The following is a 15,148-nucleotide window of genomic DNA, read 5'->3' as shown; positions in this document are numbered from 1 at the left end:
GCTAATGGCACGTGGACGTGGTAATGGTTTACTTTTGATTAATAATTTGCTTTTAGTTTATAATTTGGATTAAACTGTTGTAACCTTATAACCATAACTGAAAGTGAAAAGTTGTATTTCTTGTAATCTTCATAATTTCTGGACGTTGTTGCTGTCTGAACACGTGAGTTCTCCCACAATGCTAAATAGTTACACATTAATGCCAACCCATTATTTGTAATGTATCTAAAACATGCACTTTCAGAAGGATGCCTGTTTACATGCATATTTATGAACGTTTCAGTGGAATGCAAATGGCTCCCAAAGTGTGAAATGACCCCTCTCTCTGTTTAGATGGCGCTAAGGACTTGGAGGGCCCTTCTTTGTCAGAGCTGGACAGAGGCTTTGTCACAGACTGCAGCCTGTCTGCTTTGTCCATTGAAGGAATCCATCTGAAGCCACCAAGGGGGATTGTTGTAGAGTATTCAGAGGCCAATCCTGCTCTTCCTACTTCCTTTACTCACTCCTCTAGTGTTTTGTCCCCTTTGAACGTCCCCAGCAAAATCTCTCTACTATCTCCAAGCAGCACCCTGGCTGCTGGCCTTAATAATCTGGTAGAGGGCAAGTCCTCCACGCCTTACGAGAGAGTTAAATTCCAAAAGCCCATCCTGGTCAGCTCGCTGGACCTGTCTTGTATTGATCTGACCACCTCCCACCCTTCATGGGAAGTCTCACTTATCAGGCCTACTGTGGAAAGCCCCAAGCTGTGCATGGACTCCAGCAAGTTGGAGTCCACATGGAGCCCCAGTTATCAATCTGTTCCTCAAACACTGGCAGAGATTTCCTCACTGATCTGGTCAGGGACATCACTAGGTAAATCTGCCACAGATGAGGATCAGCGGTCCACCTTGCAGGATTCCAATCTGCACCATGCTGTTGTGGAGCTTGTTGAAGAACAGCAGAAGAGTCTGACCAGAAACCTTGCAATGTAATTCTATACTACAATAGACTATGAGCTAGTGTCAGATTGACATGCTCATTCCTTTAACAGGAATATGTATTTATTTAGTGGTTTCCTGAGCTATATGGTGACTTGACCTAAAATACTAACAAGTAATGCTATAAAGTATTTTTGTAATGGTGTGTTTTTGCACTTAAATAAAGTGTGGTATTTATGCACTGACCTGAGTTGTGATTTCAAGAACAGTTTTTAAAAACACTTTATTGAAAGTATCGTTTCTATAAACATCAAACTATATTGTTATAATGTGCACATGAATATAGCAGCCTTGGCTTCATAGAGAATCAAGAGTGTACTGTAGATTTCTTTAGTTCCAGGCGTGTAAGACCTTGGTCTAGCAGATTGGTGACTTCATTGCTCAAACAACTCCTTGGGCAATTGGTAGGTTTGAGGGTAAAATCCCTAAACTATTTGACTAAGGCTTTCTCAAACTGGAACAGCCTTAATGCTAATATTGGACTAAATTAATGTACATGGTGAATCCTCAGTAGCAGTACTTCTAAGATCATACGTTATCTTGATCTTGGAAACTAGCCCATTTTCTTTAGCAAAGCTAACAGAGTGGCTAAATCTTAAGCATACAGCATTTTTATCGATCAAACTGCTGATTATTTAATAACCACAGACTGCTGGACTCTGCAGTTTTAGGACTTCATTCTCTATGAACTTCAATGCTGAATGTTTAAATATGAATTATAAAGTCACTGGAAAATGGAAATGTTTTCTGTATAGTAAACTCCATTAAATGTGTAGACATTCGCTACATTCAGGTCCAGTATAACTACACTCTTCAGTGAATGTAGATAAGAAATTAAGAGAAATATTTTAAGGGTTGAATGTTTCACTTTCTTCTTTCTTTTCTTCAATGTTAATTCAAGAATGGAGTACAATATCCAATATCTCAGGCCCAACACTTCATTGTCTTAATTTCTCCACTGTCCCATGCTTTCCAGCTTCAGTATGGAGAAAATCCTGTCTGTGTTGTGTCGATATCATGCTCCTAAAGAACGGAATCAATCATTAGTTTTAACAAATACCTTTCCATTAAATAATATTTCTAGTGTGAACAGTTATAATTTGTTGAGTTGGATCCACCTGGTTCAGCTTTTTAAACTCCACCACCTGAAAGAAGATGTGCTCCAGGATGTGTTTGGCATCTCTTTTTTCTTTGTCCAGCTTCCCAGTAATCCCTAAAATGTCTCCACATTTCCGCACATAAAACTCAAGGTCATCGTCTGTGCCTGTGAGATAAGACACACTGAGTCATGAAATAATTCTGAAGCACTGGTTTAGTAATTATTTTTGACTTTTCCCCCTTAGCCAAAAGTGTAGTTGATTAAAGATATTTTGTTTGTGTTTTGCACTGAAGGTACAAGACTCATATAGCTAAACAAATAATGTAGGCTTCAACATTTTTTTATTTTAAGATACTTGATACTTAAGAGGCAAATGTCAGACACCAAACAGTCAACTAGGATGAAGAAAAAATAGTCTACATTGGTCTTTGGCTGAACCACAGCTCACCAGTCACATCCATACAGAATGTCACGACTGTGGACTTACATTTGTTTGAGAGTTGAGCTAGCCGCACTTTCTCTGATGAAAAGGTTTCGTCAAGGTCAAAAAGGTCAAGCATGGGTGGGGGCAGGTCTCTAAAGGCAGGCTGGAAGACCTGAGCAAACAAGTCACACTCAGCACATAACTAAAAAACTACTACAAATGCAAATGCAGTAGATACGCTCTAAGCCAAGTTCTGTATAGTACTAAAAAAGGTTTAGTGAACTTTCTACCAATCCAAAGATTCCTGTAACCAGTCAAAGAACAATGTAAGTGTCCAATGGTCGTATATGATGCCCTTTTTTCAAAGTATACATTATGTGAGTGTCCATGAGAAAAATAAAACCATTATATGAGAAAGCTGCTTACAGCTGGCTGCAGAGGTGGCAGTGGCGTTTCAAACTGAGGCGTGATCAACTGGAGAGGTTCATGTTTGACATTCAGCTGCTTGTAGGCCCTAGAAACAACACAGCATTCATGTCAGTATTGAAAGAAAATATGAACTTTATTGATCTCCAAAAGGGAGATAAAAGTCAAAAAGGTATGTGTGGGGTGGAAACTTAAAGACAGGCTGGAAAAGCATGTTTAACTCTTTAAACCATGTACATCCACACTTAAGTTATAACTACAGTACTCTCGAAATGAACATCAAAGACCCTAAAATAGAACGCTGTGGGACACAAAATGTGCCAAACCGTTCATAGTAATTTTTGTATGATGAATAATCACAGAATAATAAACACAGGCTTCAATATGTTAACAGATATACTCTAAGCAAAAAAATACATTTAATCCACTTTGAGTTGTCATTGAATATAGAACCACTGCCTTTACTAAAGAACCATTAAAACCTTTTTTAAGAGTGCACACAAAGAAATGCCTGGTTATTCCGCTTGTCAGTAAAGCCCCACAGAACCTAAATTTGTAATTTGATTAAAACTTTTTGGACACAAAATATATGCACAAAAAGGCTTTTCTAAATTTTATTACATCTAATAAATTAATTTCTTTTTTATTTTAATGTAAACTGCGTGGTCCTAATATTGGGTCAAAGTTCACCTATAATTATAATATTAAGCACTGATATAAACAACAAACAAACAATGTAAATATGTTCAATGGAAGCAGATGATTTACCTAATAACAGAGGGCAGGGTGTCTGTTGACAGTTTAAACAGAGACATGTCAAAAAGTGAGGTGAAGTCTCGTGGGGTTTCGTCCCCCTCCTGCAGACACACCCTCAGTCTCTCAGACAGGCACCCTGTGTCTGGCAACATGGTGTAGTCTGTGATCTGGAAAAATCAAAGCATTTTAGACATTACACATTATGCATAATTTTATTCACTTGTTTTAGTTTCTCCTCTTAGGCAGGCACTATAGTGTTTAACAGCTGGAGAGGTGTTCACTTCATGTAATTTTGCCCCCAAACCTTCTCCAAACGTTCTGCCAAATAATCAAATTTTGCTACCAAGTTATATTTTATCCTATCTGGTCCACAGGTCTTGTTTCTAAAATGCATCAATATTGTTTAAATGTTTCTTTGAAAAACTTCTAACACTGAATTTTATGGTGACAAAGCTGACTTTTCAATGCACCACTGTAGAGTCTGCCAGAAGGTCTCTTGCAGTCAAACTGAGGTTTTGCAAAACTATGAGCAGTTCTTCAAAAATGTTATTGGTCTTTCAGATCTCAAGTAGACCTCCAGCGTTCTTGTTTACTGACATTTCTCAATACTTTTCTCATAACCTTCTGCTGATGATTGTAGGGAGAAGTACTGTTGGGAGGAGTTGGAGATTTTGTAAAGCTTTGAAATTTGCATACCCTGGCCATTATAAAAAAAAATCTATGAACAAGCCCAGCACCAACAAGCAAATTAAGGTCTGAGAGCTCAGGTTGTCTTTAGTGACAAAACAGGGATTTCTGCTTTTGTCGAAGTAGAAATATAGATAAAAATATGTTTTTAGTTATTTTTAATGATTTTGATAAGACACTCAAAGACTGCCTACCTCCGGGTCTTCTGCATCTATTTGATTTAGGTGAATATTGTCGGTCATCAGCCACTGGAACACGACATCCTACACCATAGAACAGACAGCAAAAGAACTACTGACCAGATACAACATTATCTTAGCCTTCATTTAACTTAGTAATCAAATAACAGTAATCAGTCCCAGTAATAACAAACGAAAAAACCCTTCGGTCACTACAGCTCACCATTATTTTACTGTTCTCCTCCTTGTCCAGATACTGGTCACTGAACATGTGACAGGAACCCATCACTGCCAATTTGCCTGCATTCTTTATTCGAACACAAAGAGGCATAAGCATAAACTCATAAAGGAAAAGATCAATGTAAAACATACAACTGAATGGAGGACAGATGTGGAGTGCTGGACGAGAGAAGCTAAATTGTGCACTCACCGCAATTTGGTAGAAGGCCAGAACAGGCCGGTTGAGAGGGAAGCACACAGAGCCAGTGGAGAGAACAGCTACAGCAGGTTTCATGACATTCAGTGTAGCTCCATATGGATACACAAATGTGAGGGCCCTGAATGAAGAACAAGAGTCCATTAGCATGTTTGTGGGCAGCCTTTGTAATGATTGCATTCAGCTACTTTAAGTTGCACCCAGCTTGTCTAGTCCATGTAGAGAAGTATTGCAGATAACAATACAATATGACTCTCTAGAGCAGATACATATGAACCTATTGGCACCATGCCCAATGCCATGCATGGGCAAGAGGGGTGTAAAGCCCCTCAGCATTGAGCTGTGGAGCAGTGGAACTGTGTTCTCTGGAATTATGGTGCTTTATCCAATATTTATGGGATATATGGGGTATATGACGAAAAGTGATACGATGACATTACACATGTATCAATGTTGTTTTAACATATTGTACAGTCTCATGTAATTTCAATATCTTGCACTTTAACTGCAATATGGAATCCAAGATGTGATGCAGGCCTACGCAGATTTTCTTTATATTGCAGAAGAGCTGTGCAGACTTAATATTACATTTAAACACACCTTTCTAAACATATAGCTACAATACTACAACATTTGCCACACCCATATGGCCACTGACATCAGTGCACATGCACATCGATTCAAGGAGGACTTACTGTGCATTGTTTCCAGTGCTTTCATCATCAATGATCCCTGTTACCACTTTCCCAGCTGCACGACTGATCTCCCTGTCAGACACAACGAGTTCATTAACATACAAAATCGGATGCCTCTCCTGTTGACCAGAGGGTGATAGTGTCGTTTTAAACTGATCTTTGTTGCTGCAAAATTGAACTACCTGTTGAGAACACCGTTAGACACCAGTGCTTCTTTGGGATGGAAATACTTGTAGTACACATTTCGCACCACTGCATCTACAAAAGGAAACAACTGCATTAGATGTAAATTGACATGAGAGGCATCAAATATTCTAGATTTTACTAACAGTCCATATAGTACTAAACTTAACCCTTTAAAGTCAAGTGCATCTACTGAATACATATTTGAGTTTTTAAAGACCTCTGCAACATCAGTGGTATCAGTTAAATAAATGATTGTCGTAAATACTGATTCAATAATATAGATTTTTAATACATTAAATGAATAAGAATTAATTACATAAATAGGAAAATAAAACCAGACACATGCTTTCTGCTCTCTGGTGGACTATCCAGGAACTGCATGAGTTTTAAACCACAATGCAATCCCAACTATAAGGGGTTAAACAAAGTTGTGTTTTAAAAGTTTTAGTTTGTTCATGTTGTTTTATGTAATTGTTAATGTATCAAATATGATACAAAATAAAAGTCATATTTTCAAAGCATTATTTAATTTCTTATTTTAAAATAACTGACTGGAAGGTCCAATACAGCCTCCAGTTTTCTGGCAATTATTTGATGGTTCAGACTTTAAAGGGTTAATTGCATTCAGGCAGTCTTGCTCACCACTGTTGACCATTATTCCAAACTCTTCTAGAAGAAAATTGATATTGGTATCATATTTGACCTCTCCTCCCTCTCCGAGCATTGCAAGAACATTTCCACCACTGTTCAGGTACTGCTTCAGGACGTCCAACTATAGAAAACGGCACAAACAGAACAAAAACACATAGTATCTGGACCATCAACAGTCACTTTGAAACTGCAATGAATGAGTGCTTTAAATGCTCACACTCTTGTAACACAACTACTGACCAAAGCTGTCCTGCTCATTACAAAAGAAAGCAGTCTATGACAGAAGTGATTAGCACCTCACCTCGGCAGCCGTGAACTTCTCTCGAGGACCTGCAGTGATCCACAGCTTCACACCATGCAGTTTCTCTGCCGTGAGCTCTTCTTTGATGCTGAGGAGGAACAATTACCAGAAACATAGAAGCCAAGAGTTTACATTTACATTTACGGCATTTAGCAGACGCTCTTATCCAGAGCGACTTACAAAGTGCTTTGCTATTTACCCAAGAAAACCTTCGCTAGTTAGAATAGGCTAATCATTCAAAAGATACCTCTAAGCTTAGACATTGAATTATGTTTAGTAGTTAACACCACATAGCACCACATAGCTCATACGAGACCTACTGTCTGAATGAATCAGAGATACAGGGTCATCAGGGGAAATGCACACCTAGAATATCCTGTTGTATATTTGGGGTAAAAGTAAGTGTTTGGTCAGATTTTAGCTCAAAATAACTTTATGTGGCACAGTTTTACCTTTGAATCTTCCACTGCGCCCTTAATCTCTTCTGAAGGGACTTGTATCCACTGTTGGAAAACAGTTCTCTTTTGGAGGAGTTGAAAATAACTGTGTTCCGTGGCTCTTTATCCATCCTGTCTTCAAGAGCTGCCTACACTATCTAAAGACAAAAACCTGCAAACAGATAAGAGAAAGCAATTTGTAACAATTTTAACTTGATTTTCCAAAGGGTTCGTCACAATATCTCCAAATATAGCCTGATACTTTACAGCAAACCCACCAGTTTACACATAATTCATTTAGCACCTCTGGGCTCACATTTGGGCTCGAATATCAGAATGACACAATGCTGAAGTTGGCTCCACATCTGTGAGTGCAGATTAAAGATGAAAGAATAAAAAACTGTATATAATCTGTAAATGTAGTCATTTGCAAGAAATGTTTTATCACATAATTTTAAATTTACATTTTCAAAATTCAAACTTTCAATATACATCTGAAACCCTGGTTTGAGTTTGGCTTAACCTGATTTACTACTTTATAATTATACTGAGACTGATTAGACTGATATGAGTGGACCTATGATACATATCACATAGATAAATAACGGTCACATTATTTCAGATTATCCAAAATGTCAGGTATGTCTGCTGTATTGTAGTTAGGTCCTTTACGACACTCCTTACGTTTATTTTTTCTATTATTTAACTATTTTCTATTTATGTTGTGTGACTCCCTCTGGCATTAATAAAGTGATCTAGTATCACACAAATCTGAAGCTGAAGACCTTGGTCAGGTTGGACCAGCACAAACAAACATCCTGAACAGAGAAGCGGACTCCCAGCTTGAGGAAAAGCAGGAGTTAGTCTGACCCAAACTGAGATCCAGTTTTCAGAAATAACATGCCAACATGTCACGGTGTGCGAGCAGGTAGAAACAATAGCGTTGAGTTACAGAGTTGAAATGTAATTAATATTGTAGCAGGATCATCCCACACCCTCATTACAGCACCAGTCTAACTAGCTAGCTATAGCTAAATATCGACATTAGCTCCGACAGCGTCCTGGACAACAGTCCTGGTGCTCAGGGGTTTTGTACACGGCAGAAAAACAGCGAGCTAAACAACTCTAACCAACCCGGGTTAGCTCACTAGCTAGCTAGCTACATTTGTCGCTTTTGGTGATCAGAAACACCACATTAATAATTTTATAATAATTTTATAACCGCATTTTTATTCCAGTCGCTGTGTTTAAAGACCCGAGGTAACGTTAGTGGCTAGCTCGCTAGCTAACAGTTAGCTCGCCCGTTAGCCACACATTGGTAAGACTCGGGAAAAATCCGCGCATCATCAAAATAAGCGGCATTACAGCTCGGATACCAACTACTGAACTGTGTTGTACATCACTGCTTTTTATTTTGAACGGGTCGATTAAAACAGCACAATGTATATATATGTATGTATTTCGCTAAGAAGCAAATTAATTCAACTTTACCTCGAAATTCAGCATAGTTTGTTGAGCCTTAGCTGCTGTGATGCATTGTGGGTAAGGACTGAAACCGACAACAGTAACCAGGGACGCGTCGTCCATAGTAACAGTCTAATCAAATATGGCGCGATACCATTTAAGAAAACGTGGATTCAGCCGAGGGCTAAGATCCAGTGTTGTTTGATGCAATAGGTCTTGTGGTCGAAAATACTCGAAACTTAAATAGTTCGTATGATTTTAAATCGACAATGTAGTTCACAAATCCAGGTGTAATTTACTTGTTTTACAAATGCAATGATTATAGTGTTAAAATTCATGTCTATCCAGCTTCACACCATTGCTCTGTTCTGGTGTCTGAAAAGTTCTTAAAGCTTGTCTCCTGTTTTGAGCACAAATGTCTTGGCTCATTCCCCTGCATCAGAAATACAGGAATCAAAAGAGGCAGGAAGAGAAGTGATTACTCAGGAGAGTGTAAGTGGATGATGGTCTGCAAGAGGCTTTGATGTAAAATAAAAGCGTGCTGCCTTGTTCTGCTTCTTGGGGGGGGTCCTTTTGAAATGTACCCTCAAACTCTAAGGACTTGACTGCTTGCTTTGGGACAGGAGCCTGTGAAAATTTGCATGTGGCAAAAAATAAAAAAGTGTACCCTTGGCTTGTAAGCAATCAATGCTACATACCAACCCAGTCCTTATACAGACATGGTTTAAGCTTTTCGTGGTTACTAGCTTTTTTGGTTTAGAGTACAGTGATGAGCCTGAAATGTGTGCAACTCTTATCTTGGGAAAGTGAAAAAAAAAAAAAAAAAAAAAAAAAAAAAAAAAAAAAAAAAGAGACAAAACAGCAAGCAAATCATACAATAGAAAAAAATCAACCATGTTTATTTAACTAAAATGTTGCAAATTACTCAGTCATCAGTTTAAAAATGAAACAGGACATACATGGAATAACGTCTGAGACTCATACAATTTTGAAGAATCAATGGTAATCCTCAAATGCCAAAGCACAAAAAAGGAAAAGAAAACAAACGTTACTGTACAGTGAAGCAGCCCATCAAATTACTTAACCCAAGACAGTCAGGAGTGCCCCATCAATAGATGGTGACTAATGAAGACATTTGCAGCCAGGCTTATTTCAGCCGCATTAAACGCTTTACTCTCCAGTGAAACAAAGCAACAATCCTTTTAAATTTATCACATAGCACAGGGAAGCTATTCAATGCAAAACAGCTAAAGCAAAACCTTATGGTTTTAGTTTAGGTTTTATAAAAAAAAATAATAAAAAAAATCAACTAAATTGGGAAAAGAAAATCTAGGTGTGGGGGTCTGGTATTACTGTCTACTATGCATTTCTGATATTTACAATACAGCCTTATTTCCTTTGTTCTCATGCACTGTTGAAAACGTGTATTTACTCTGAAGCACTAGTGAAGTGCTCTGTGAATAGCCAAAGCCTGAAACCACTCCAGTCAGGCGTCAACGAACGCTCCGCTCCTTTGCTAGCTCATGAAGGTGATCCTCAGTCCTGCGAGGCAGACCTAGAACGTGAACGGGACTTTGATCGAGAAGGGGACCGCGACACAGAACGTTTGACAGGTGATTTGGAGCGGTCGCGATCCTCTTGGGGTGAAGGAGACCGTGAGGCAGACTTCGGCCGCTCATCGTTTCCATTCTCCATCGGCGAGACTGAGCGGCTGCGTGACTTCTTGCTCACAGACTTCTCCTTGGAATGGCTTCTCGACCCTCGCTCAGACTTAGGCTTTGACCTACTCTTTGATCGGGACTTGCGGGCGTCAGAACGGGAGCGGGAGCGCGACTTGCGGCTTGCCGAACGACTGCGAGACTTCCGTGAACGAGAACGGGACTTCTTTGAGCGAGACTTAGCCGGAGACTTGGAGTGGGACTTTCTCCTAGACCTGGAGCGGGACTTGCGACCAGACTTTGAGCGAGAGTGACGCTTGCTGTTGGATCGAGAGCTGGGGGGGGGAGAAAGCGCAAAAGGTCACACAGCTGACACACATCGGAAAAAAAAAAAAAAAAAAAAAAAAAAAAAAAAGGGTACCGCATGTATAATTATTTTCTCCCCTAAACTTACCGAGAGCGAGACCTTGAGCGGCTTCGTGAGCTCCTGCTCCTCCGGCTTCTGCTGCGAGAGCGACGCCTGCTACGAGACCTGTTACAGATTTGTCACAATTAAAAGATCATGCATCAAAAGTTCACCAAGACTGTAGATTAAGCAGTAGCATCTATTGTACCATTATAATAACCGCCAATAGACATCAGAAGTACTCTGACTGGATATTCCATATGCGTCTACCTCAAACAAAACTTAGACCTACCTAGATCTGCTCCCAGAGTAAGAACGGCGGCGTTTAGGCTTGTCCTCCACAAGACGGATTTTCCTGCCGTTGATATCAGTGCCATCTAACTTGTCCAGTGCTCTTCTCATATCCGAGTAGGTGCGAAACTCAATCACTCCTTCATTGGTCCGTTCTTTGTGGGCATCAGCGTAGGTCACCTCGCCAGCCTGTCGCATGAAATCCTAAAACCCCCAAGAGAGTCATGAGAAGACCACTCAGGCTAGTAATCTGTATTGGCTAAAGGCTTTGCAAGCTTTATTTACCTTAAGGTCCTGCCAGCTGCAGCGACTGGACAAGTTCTCCACAATCAACCGATACTCTGTACGTACAGGTGGTCCATACTTATCTCGACCAGAGCGGCTTCTGCTGCTACTGCTGCTGCTATAACCACTACCACCTTTAAAAGAGGGGAAATACACAATCAGACAGAGTCACCCAGAACTTTTTCCCAATGCTCCACTGAGGGCAACCATTTTAGACTAATGAATATTAATGAGCTTTCTGCTTTTTCTTCCATTGAGGTGTCAAATATTCCATACTGCAGTTACCTCAGCACCAGATACTCTGAAGGATCATTTAATGCAATCTTTTAGAAAGAAGGGGAAGAAAAAAAATATAAACCAAAGCAAAAGAAAATACCCATGGCAGAAATTCACACCCTAGAATGTACTACTGGTTGTATTCAACACCCTAATCATGTCTCTGATGCTCTGATATGGAGCCCATTAAGTGACCAACGTGCACAGAATTTTAAAGTTGCACACCATTTAGTCATGCATGGCTAACAAATGACCAGTACTAAGGGTCGATTTGACTCATGTTAGGCATTTATAACTAACCAGTGTGCAGATTTTACCCCAATCATGGAGCATTTAGTTATAAAAAACATCATTGGCCCCCCTCCTGGGCTCCATGCCCTGAACAAACCTGAAAAAAAACTGACTTCACATACAACTTTCAAACAAAAATAAGAAAAGCAAAAATTAAAAACAAAAAGAAACCTAAAAAAATCCAGTACTACAGATCAGACGCTTACAAGCATTACCTTCCTAGTGACCGCATATGGTAAAGCAACAGAAGCCCATTGCTCTTTTGTTAAAGACTAGATGGCTGCTACATCTTTCACAATAACCTCTCCGATATTTCGTTCAACATAAAAACCAATGGGTTTCCTCACCATCACCCTGGTCTATTGGCAAAAGGCTGCTGTCATCATGGCTTCCGGTTAGGTCAGCCAAGGGTCAAAGGGCAAAGGTCACACACACATTGTAAGGTGAAAGCCAAGGCCAAACGGGACAGGCAGTCATCTTAGCCTCAATGGACTCGGACTCAGCCCGCACTGGACTCTTTCAAATTGAAACATCAAGGACTTTCGTTAATGTTGATTTCAAATGTATACACATAGCATGATCACACGTCAAATCCTTTGTTTACATGCCAGTGAGGCTTCAGGATTTACTAAAAAAAGGGGGAAAGTGCTTTATGTACCAAAAACTGAGGTACAGCCATCACCTGACATGCAAACTGTCATGTACCCTGCCAAATAATTAACTCATGAAAACATCTGCCCTTTGGCACATCCTCTGAGAATCAAATTAAAAGGAATTACATTTTACAGTTCAGTGGCCAATTAAAAATATAGCAAACGTTTGTGCATCATGAGGCAACTGCCTTATTTGGAGTGTATATGTTGGCCGGCATGAAACACTAGGAACAGCAGACAGCCACTCCACAGTAGTCCTGCATGGGATGCTTATCAAAGGAAACGAGGTTATAGTTGGCTCACCCATGTACCTGAGGTGGGAAAAAAAGCATTAGGACTGTACCCTAAAAGATTGTACTTACTGCGCCCACCACCCCCATAACCCCCACCATATCCGTCCCGGTCGCGCCGTGGTCCTCTTGCATGTTCAACTAGGACTCGCTCTCCACAGAGCTCTTTGCCATTTAGTTCATACACCGCATCATCGGCATCACGGGTGTCCTCAAATTCCACAAAGCCATACCTGCAGAACAGCAACAAATGCAGAATTAGGTTAGGTCAGCTAAATCAAATGTATAACCCTTGCAGATACAGGTTATCAGCTTCAGGTAATGTTCCCATTATGGAGAAGAGGGGGAAAAAAAAAAAAAAAAAAAAAAAAAAAAGTGTGTGTATTATTTATATATATATATATATATCTCCAAGTCGGTTTGAGCAAAGCCCAAATTATCGAAAGATCAAAGCACAATTTGTGCTGCTATTTATCCGGTTAAAACAGTGTAATTACACTAATGAAATATGCATATTTAGATTTTTATACATACACACTACAGGACCAAAGCTGTAGTGCATTATTATTATTATTTATAATTTATTTGGCTTGAGTTAATAAGTTATCTAGACGAAGCTTGGTTCTCCATTTAACACTATAAAAGCATCGCGATCTGAGCTGCTCAGACATGAGCTAGAGCAGAGTTAGCCATGCACCTCCATTAGTACGCCTGCTCCGCACGAGCGCGAGAAAATAGCCTGATCGCTAACCAGACAGGCCCAACAGCGCGCGCGCGCTCACCGCAACAAACCAACGGTCGCCTAACAGAAGTGCAGCGGGCTACTCTAGCTAGTTTGCACTGCCTAACTACACGCAAAATGTTAAAGGCTACAAATAACGCAAGTCTTTGTTAACTACGACAGAATCCGACTTCTCGTCCATTACGTTAGCCGACTGCAACCAGCGGTCCTCTTTCACGTCCGCCATTTTGAGCACGCGGCAGAATTTTTTAAAAAAACGAAAGTTTCAAAAACTAACCGACAACGGTCGACCGAGGGGCGGTTTAACCGGCCGCATCGATGCGGCAGCGCTAGCTTCTCTACGGCAAATATTTAGTCGTACTTTTAAGGTGATTTAACGTTAATACGCGTTGGCGCAAAACAACGCTGGCCATACGGTGGCTACAGCTAACCAGTTAAGCTAACAACACTTACCCGTTCTTCAAGTCAATTTCCAGCAGTTTTCCGTAACCGCTGAAAAACCTCTGAATGTCCTTCTCGCGGACGTGGTAGCTCAGTCTGCCTACGTATACACGAGGCATTTTCAGTCACTAACCCTACTTTTCTCGCCAATTAACAGATAGAAGACCAGGATCAATGCTCGAGCCTCCGTTGTTCTTCGCTTGCTTGCGTGTGTGTGCGAGGATCCGCGTGGCCTCAGCGCTGTTCAACTTATACCAGTGACGACATCAGCCTCGATGACCTCACAGCCGGTACGTACAATCAGAGCGGCCTGCCCCGGCCTGCGTGAATTACTACGTTTAAGGGGGTTCAATTTATTATTAAAATCTGACCTGGTTCTATTGTTGAGACGACTATGAAAGCACTATGTCAGTTTAGAGAAATATACAGATGAATTTATTTACAGTGGTGGCGATAGGAAGCAGGACTCTTCTATATAATATAATAATATATATATATATATATATAGGCACACAATTTATATCCCTTTATTTAGGAGAGTTTGTATGTAATGTTGATAATGGTAAAATACATGTACATCTGGACGTGCTGGGTGTTCTTATTTTTTTATATGATTGTATTTTAAAAATAGCCAAAACTATTGTAAATATCAGGAAACATTTTCTGTACATTTGATGTAATAGTAAATCTGTGAGGAAGTTCCCAGAGATCTTAAACACGTTGGCTGTCTGGTTCCCACAGAGCTGTTACAGTCAGTTTTTCTAGAACGACACATTTCACATCGAAGTTATTTTATTTATCTAAATATATGAATTGTGCAGACACAAATTCATGTTGCCATCATTCAGTACTTAACAATGTATACATGTTTTAAAAATGTGATACCTGTTGACATTTGTTAGTTTGCTTATTTACATTTTTATTTATTTTTATTTTGCTCTCATGCAAAAATGGAAAAAATGCTATATTTTTTTTTCGATACCAACATTGAAATCTACTAAGATCCTATTAATCTTTAAAAAGAGCTTGCACTGAAACTACCACTAACACTTCAGTACAACACAGGAAAAAACACAGCTAGCAGATGTACATATAAG

The 15,148-nt window shown here is 39.8% G+C and overlaps 2 protein-coding genes across 3 annotated transcripts; both read right to left on the bottom strand.

Moving 5' to 3' along the window:
• Positions 1-1,811: 1,811 nt before the first annotated feature.
• On the bottom strand, positions 1,812-8,801 carry ift52 (intraflagellar transport 52 homolog (Chlamydomonas)). Of its 2 annotated transcripts, none has more exons than XM_072665835.1 (14): positions 8,746-8,801; positions 7,270-7,426; positions 6,818-6,905; positions 6,508-6,637; positions 5,862-5,937; positions 5,680-5,751; positions 4,979-5,105; positions 4,772-4,855; positions 4,564-4,632; positions 3,695-3,849; positions 2,927-3,014; positions 2,564-2,672; positions 2,096-2,241; positions 1,812-2,000 (listed from the first exon to the last, which is right to left on the bottom strand). In XM_072665835.1, the coding sequence occupies exons 2-14, from the start codon at positions 7,383-7,385 to the stop codon at positions 1,956-1,958; spliced, it is 1,305 nt and encodes a 434-aa protein (XP_072521936.1). In that variant the 5' UTR covers positions 7,386-7,426; positions 8,746-8,801; the 3' UTR covers positions 1,812-1,955. The 2 variants fall into 2 exon arrangements, with proteins under 2 accessions (XP_072521936.1, XP_072521937.1); XM_072665836.1 differs by lacking the exon at positions 8,746-8,801 and adding an exon at positions 7,533-7,731.
• Positions 8,802-9,591: 790 nt separating this feature from the next.
• Positions 9,592-14,291, bottom strand: srsf6b (serine and arginine rich splicing factor 6b). Its single transcript, XM_072666232.1, has 6 exons — positions 14,064-14,291; positions 12,941-13,101; positions 11,359-11,492; positions 11,075-11,277; positions 10,831-10,908; positions 9,592-10,711 (listed from the first exon to the last, which is right to left on the bottom strand). The coding sequence occupies exons 1-6, from the start codon at positions 14,168-14,170 to the stop codon at positions 10,255-10,257; spliced, it is 1,140 nt and encodes a 379-aa protein (XP_072522333.1). The 5' UTR covers positions 14,171-14,291; the 3' UTR covers positions 9,592-10,254.
• Positions 14,292-15,148: the final 857 nt, after the last annotated feature.

This window comes from Salminus brasiliensis, chromosome 21, assembly GCF_030463535.1.
Source record: "Salminus brasiliensis chromosome 21, fSalBra1.hap2, whole genome shotgun sequence".
Taxonomy (NCBI): domain Eukaryota; kingdom Metazoa; phylum Chordata; class Actinopteri; order Characiformes; family Bryconidae; genus Salminus; species Salminus brasiliensis.
Note: the sequence above shows the minus strand (reverse complement) of the source record. Positions and strands in the feature narration are given on the sequence as shown.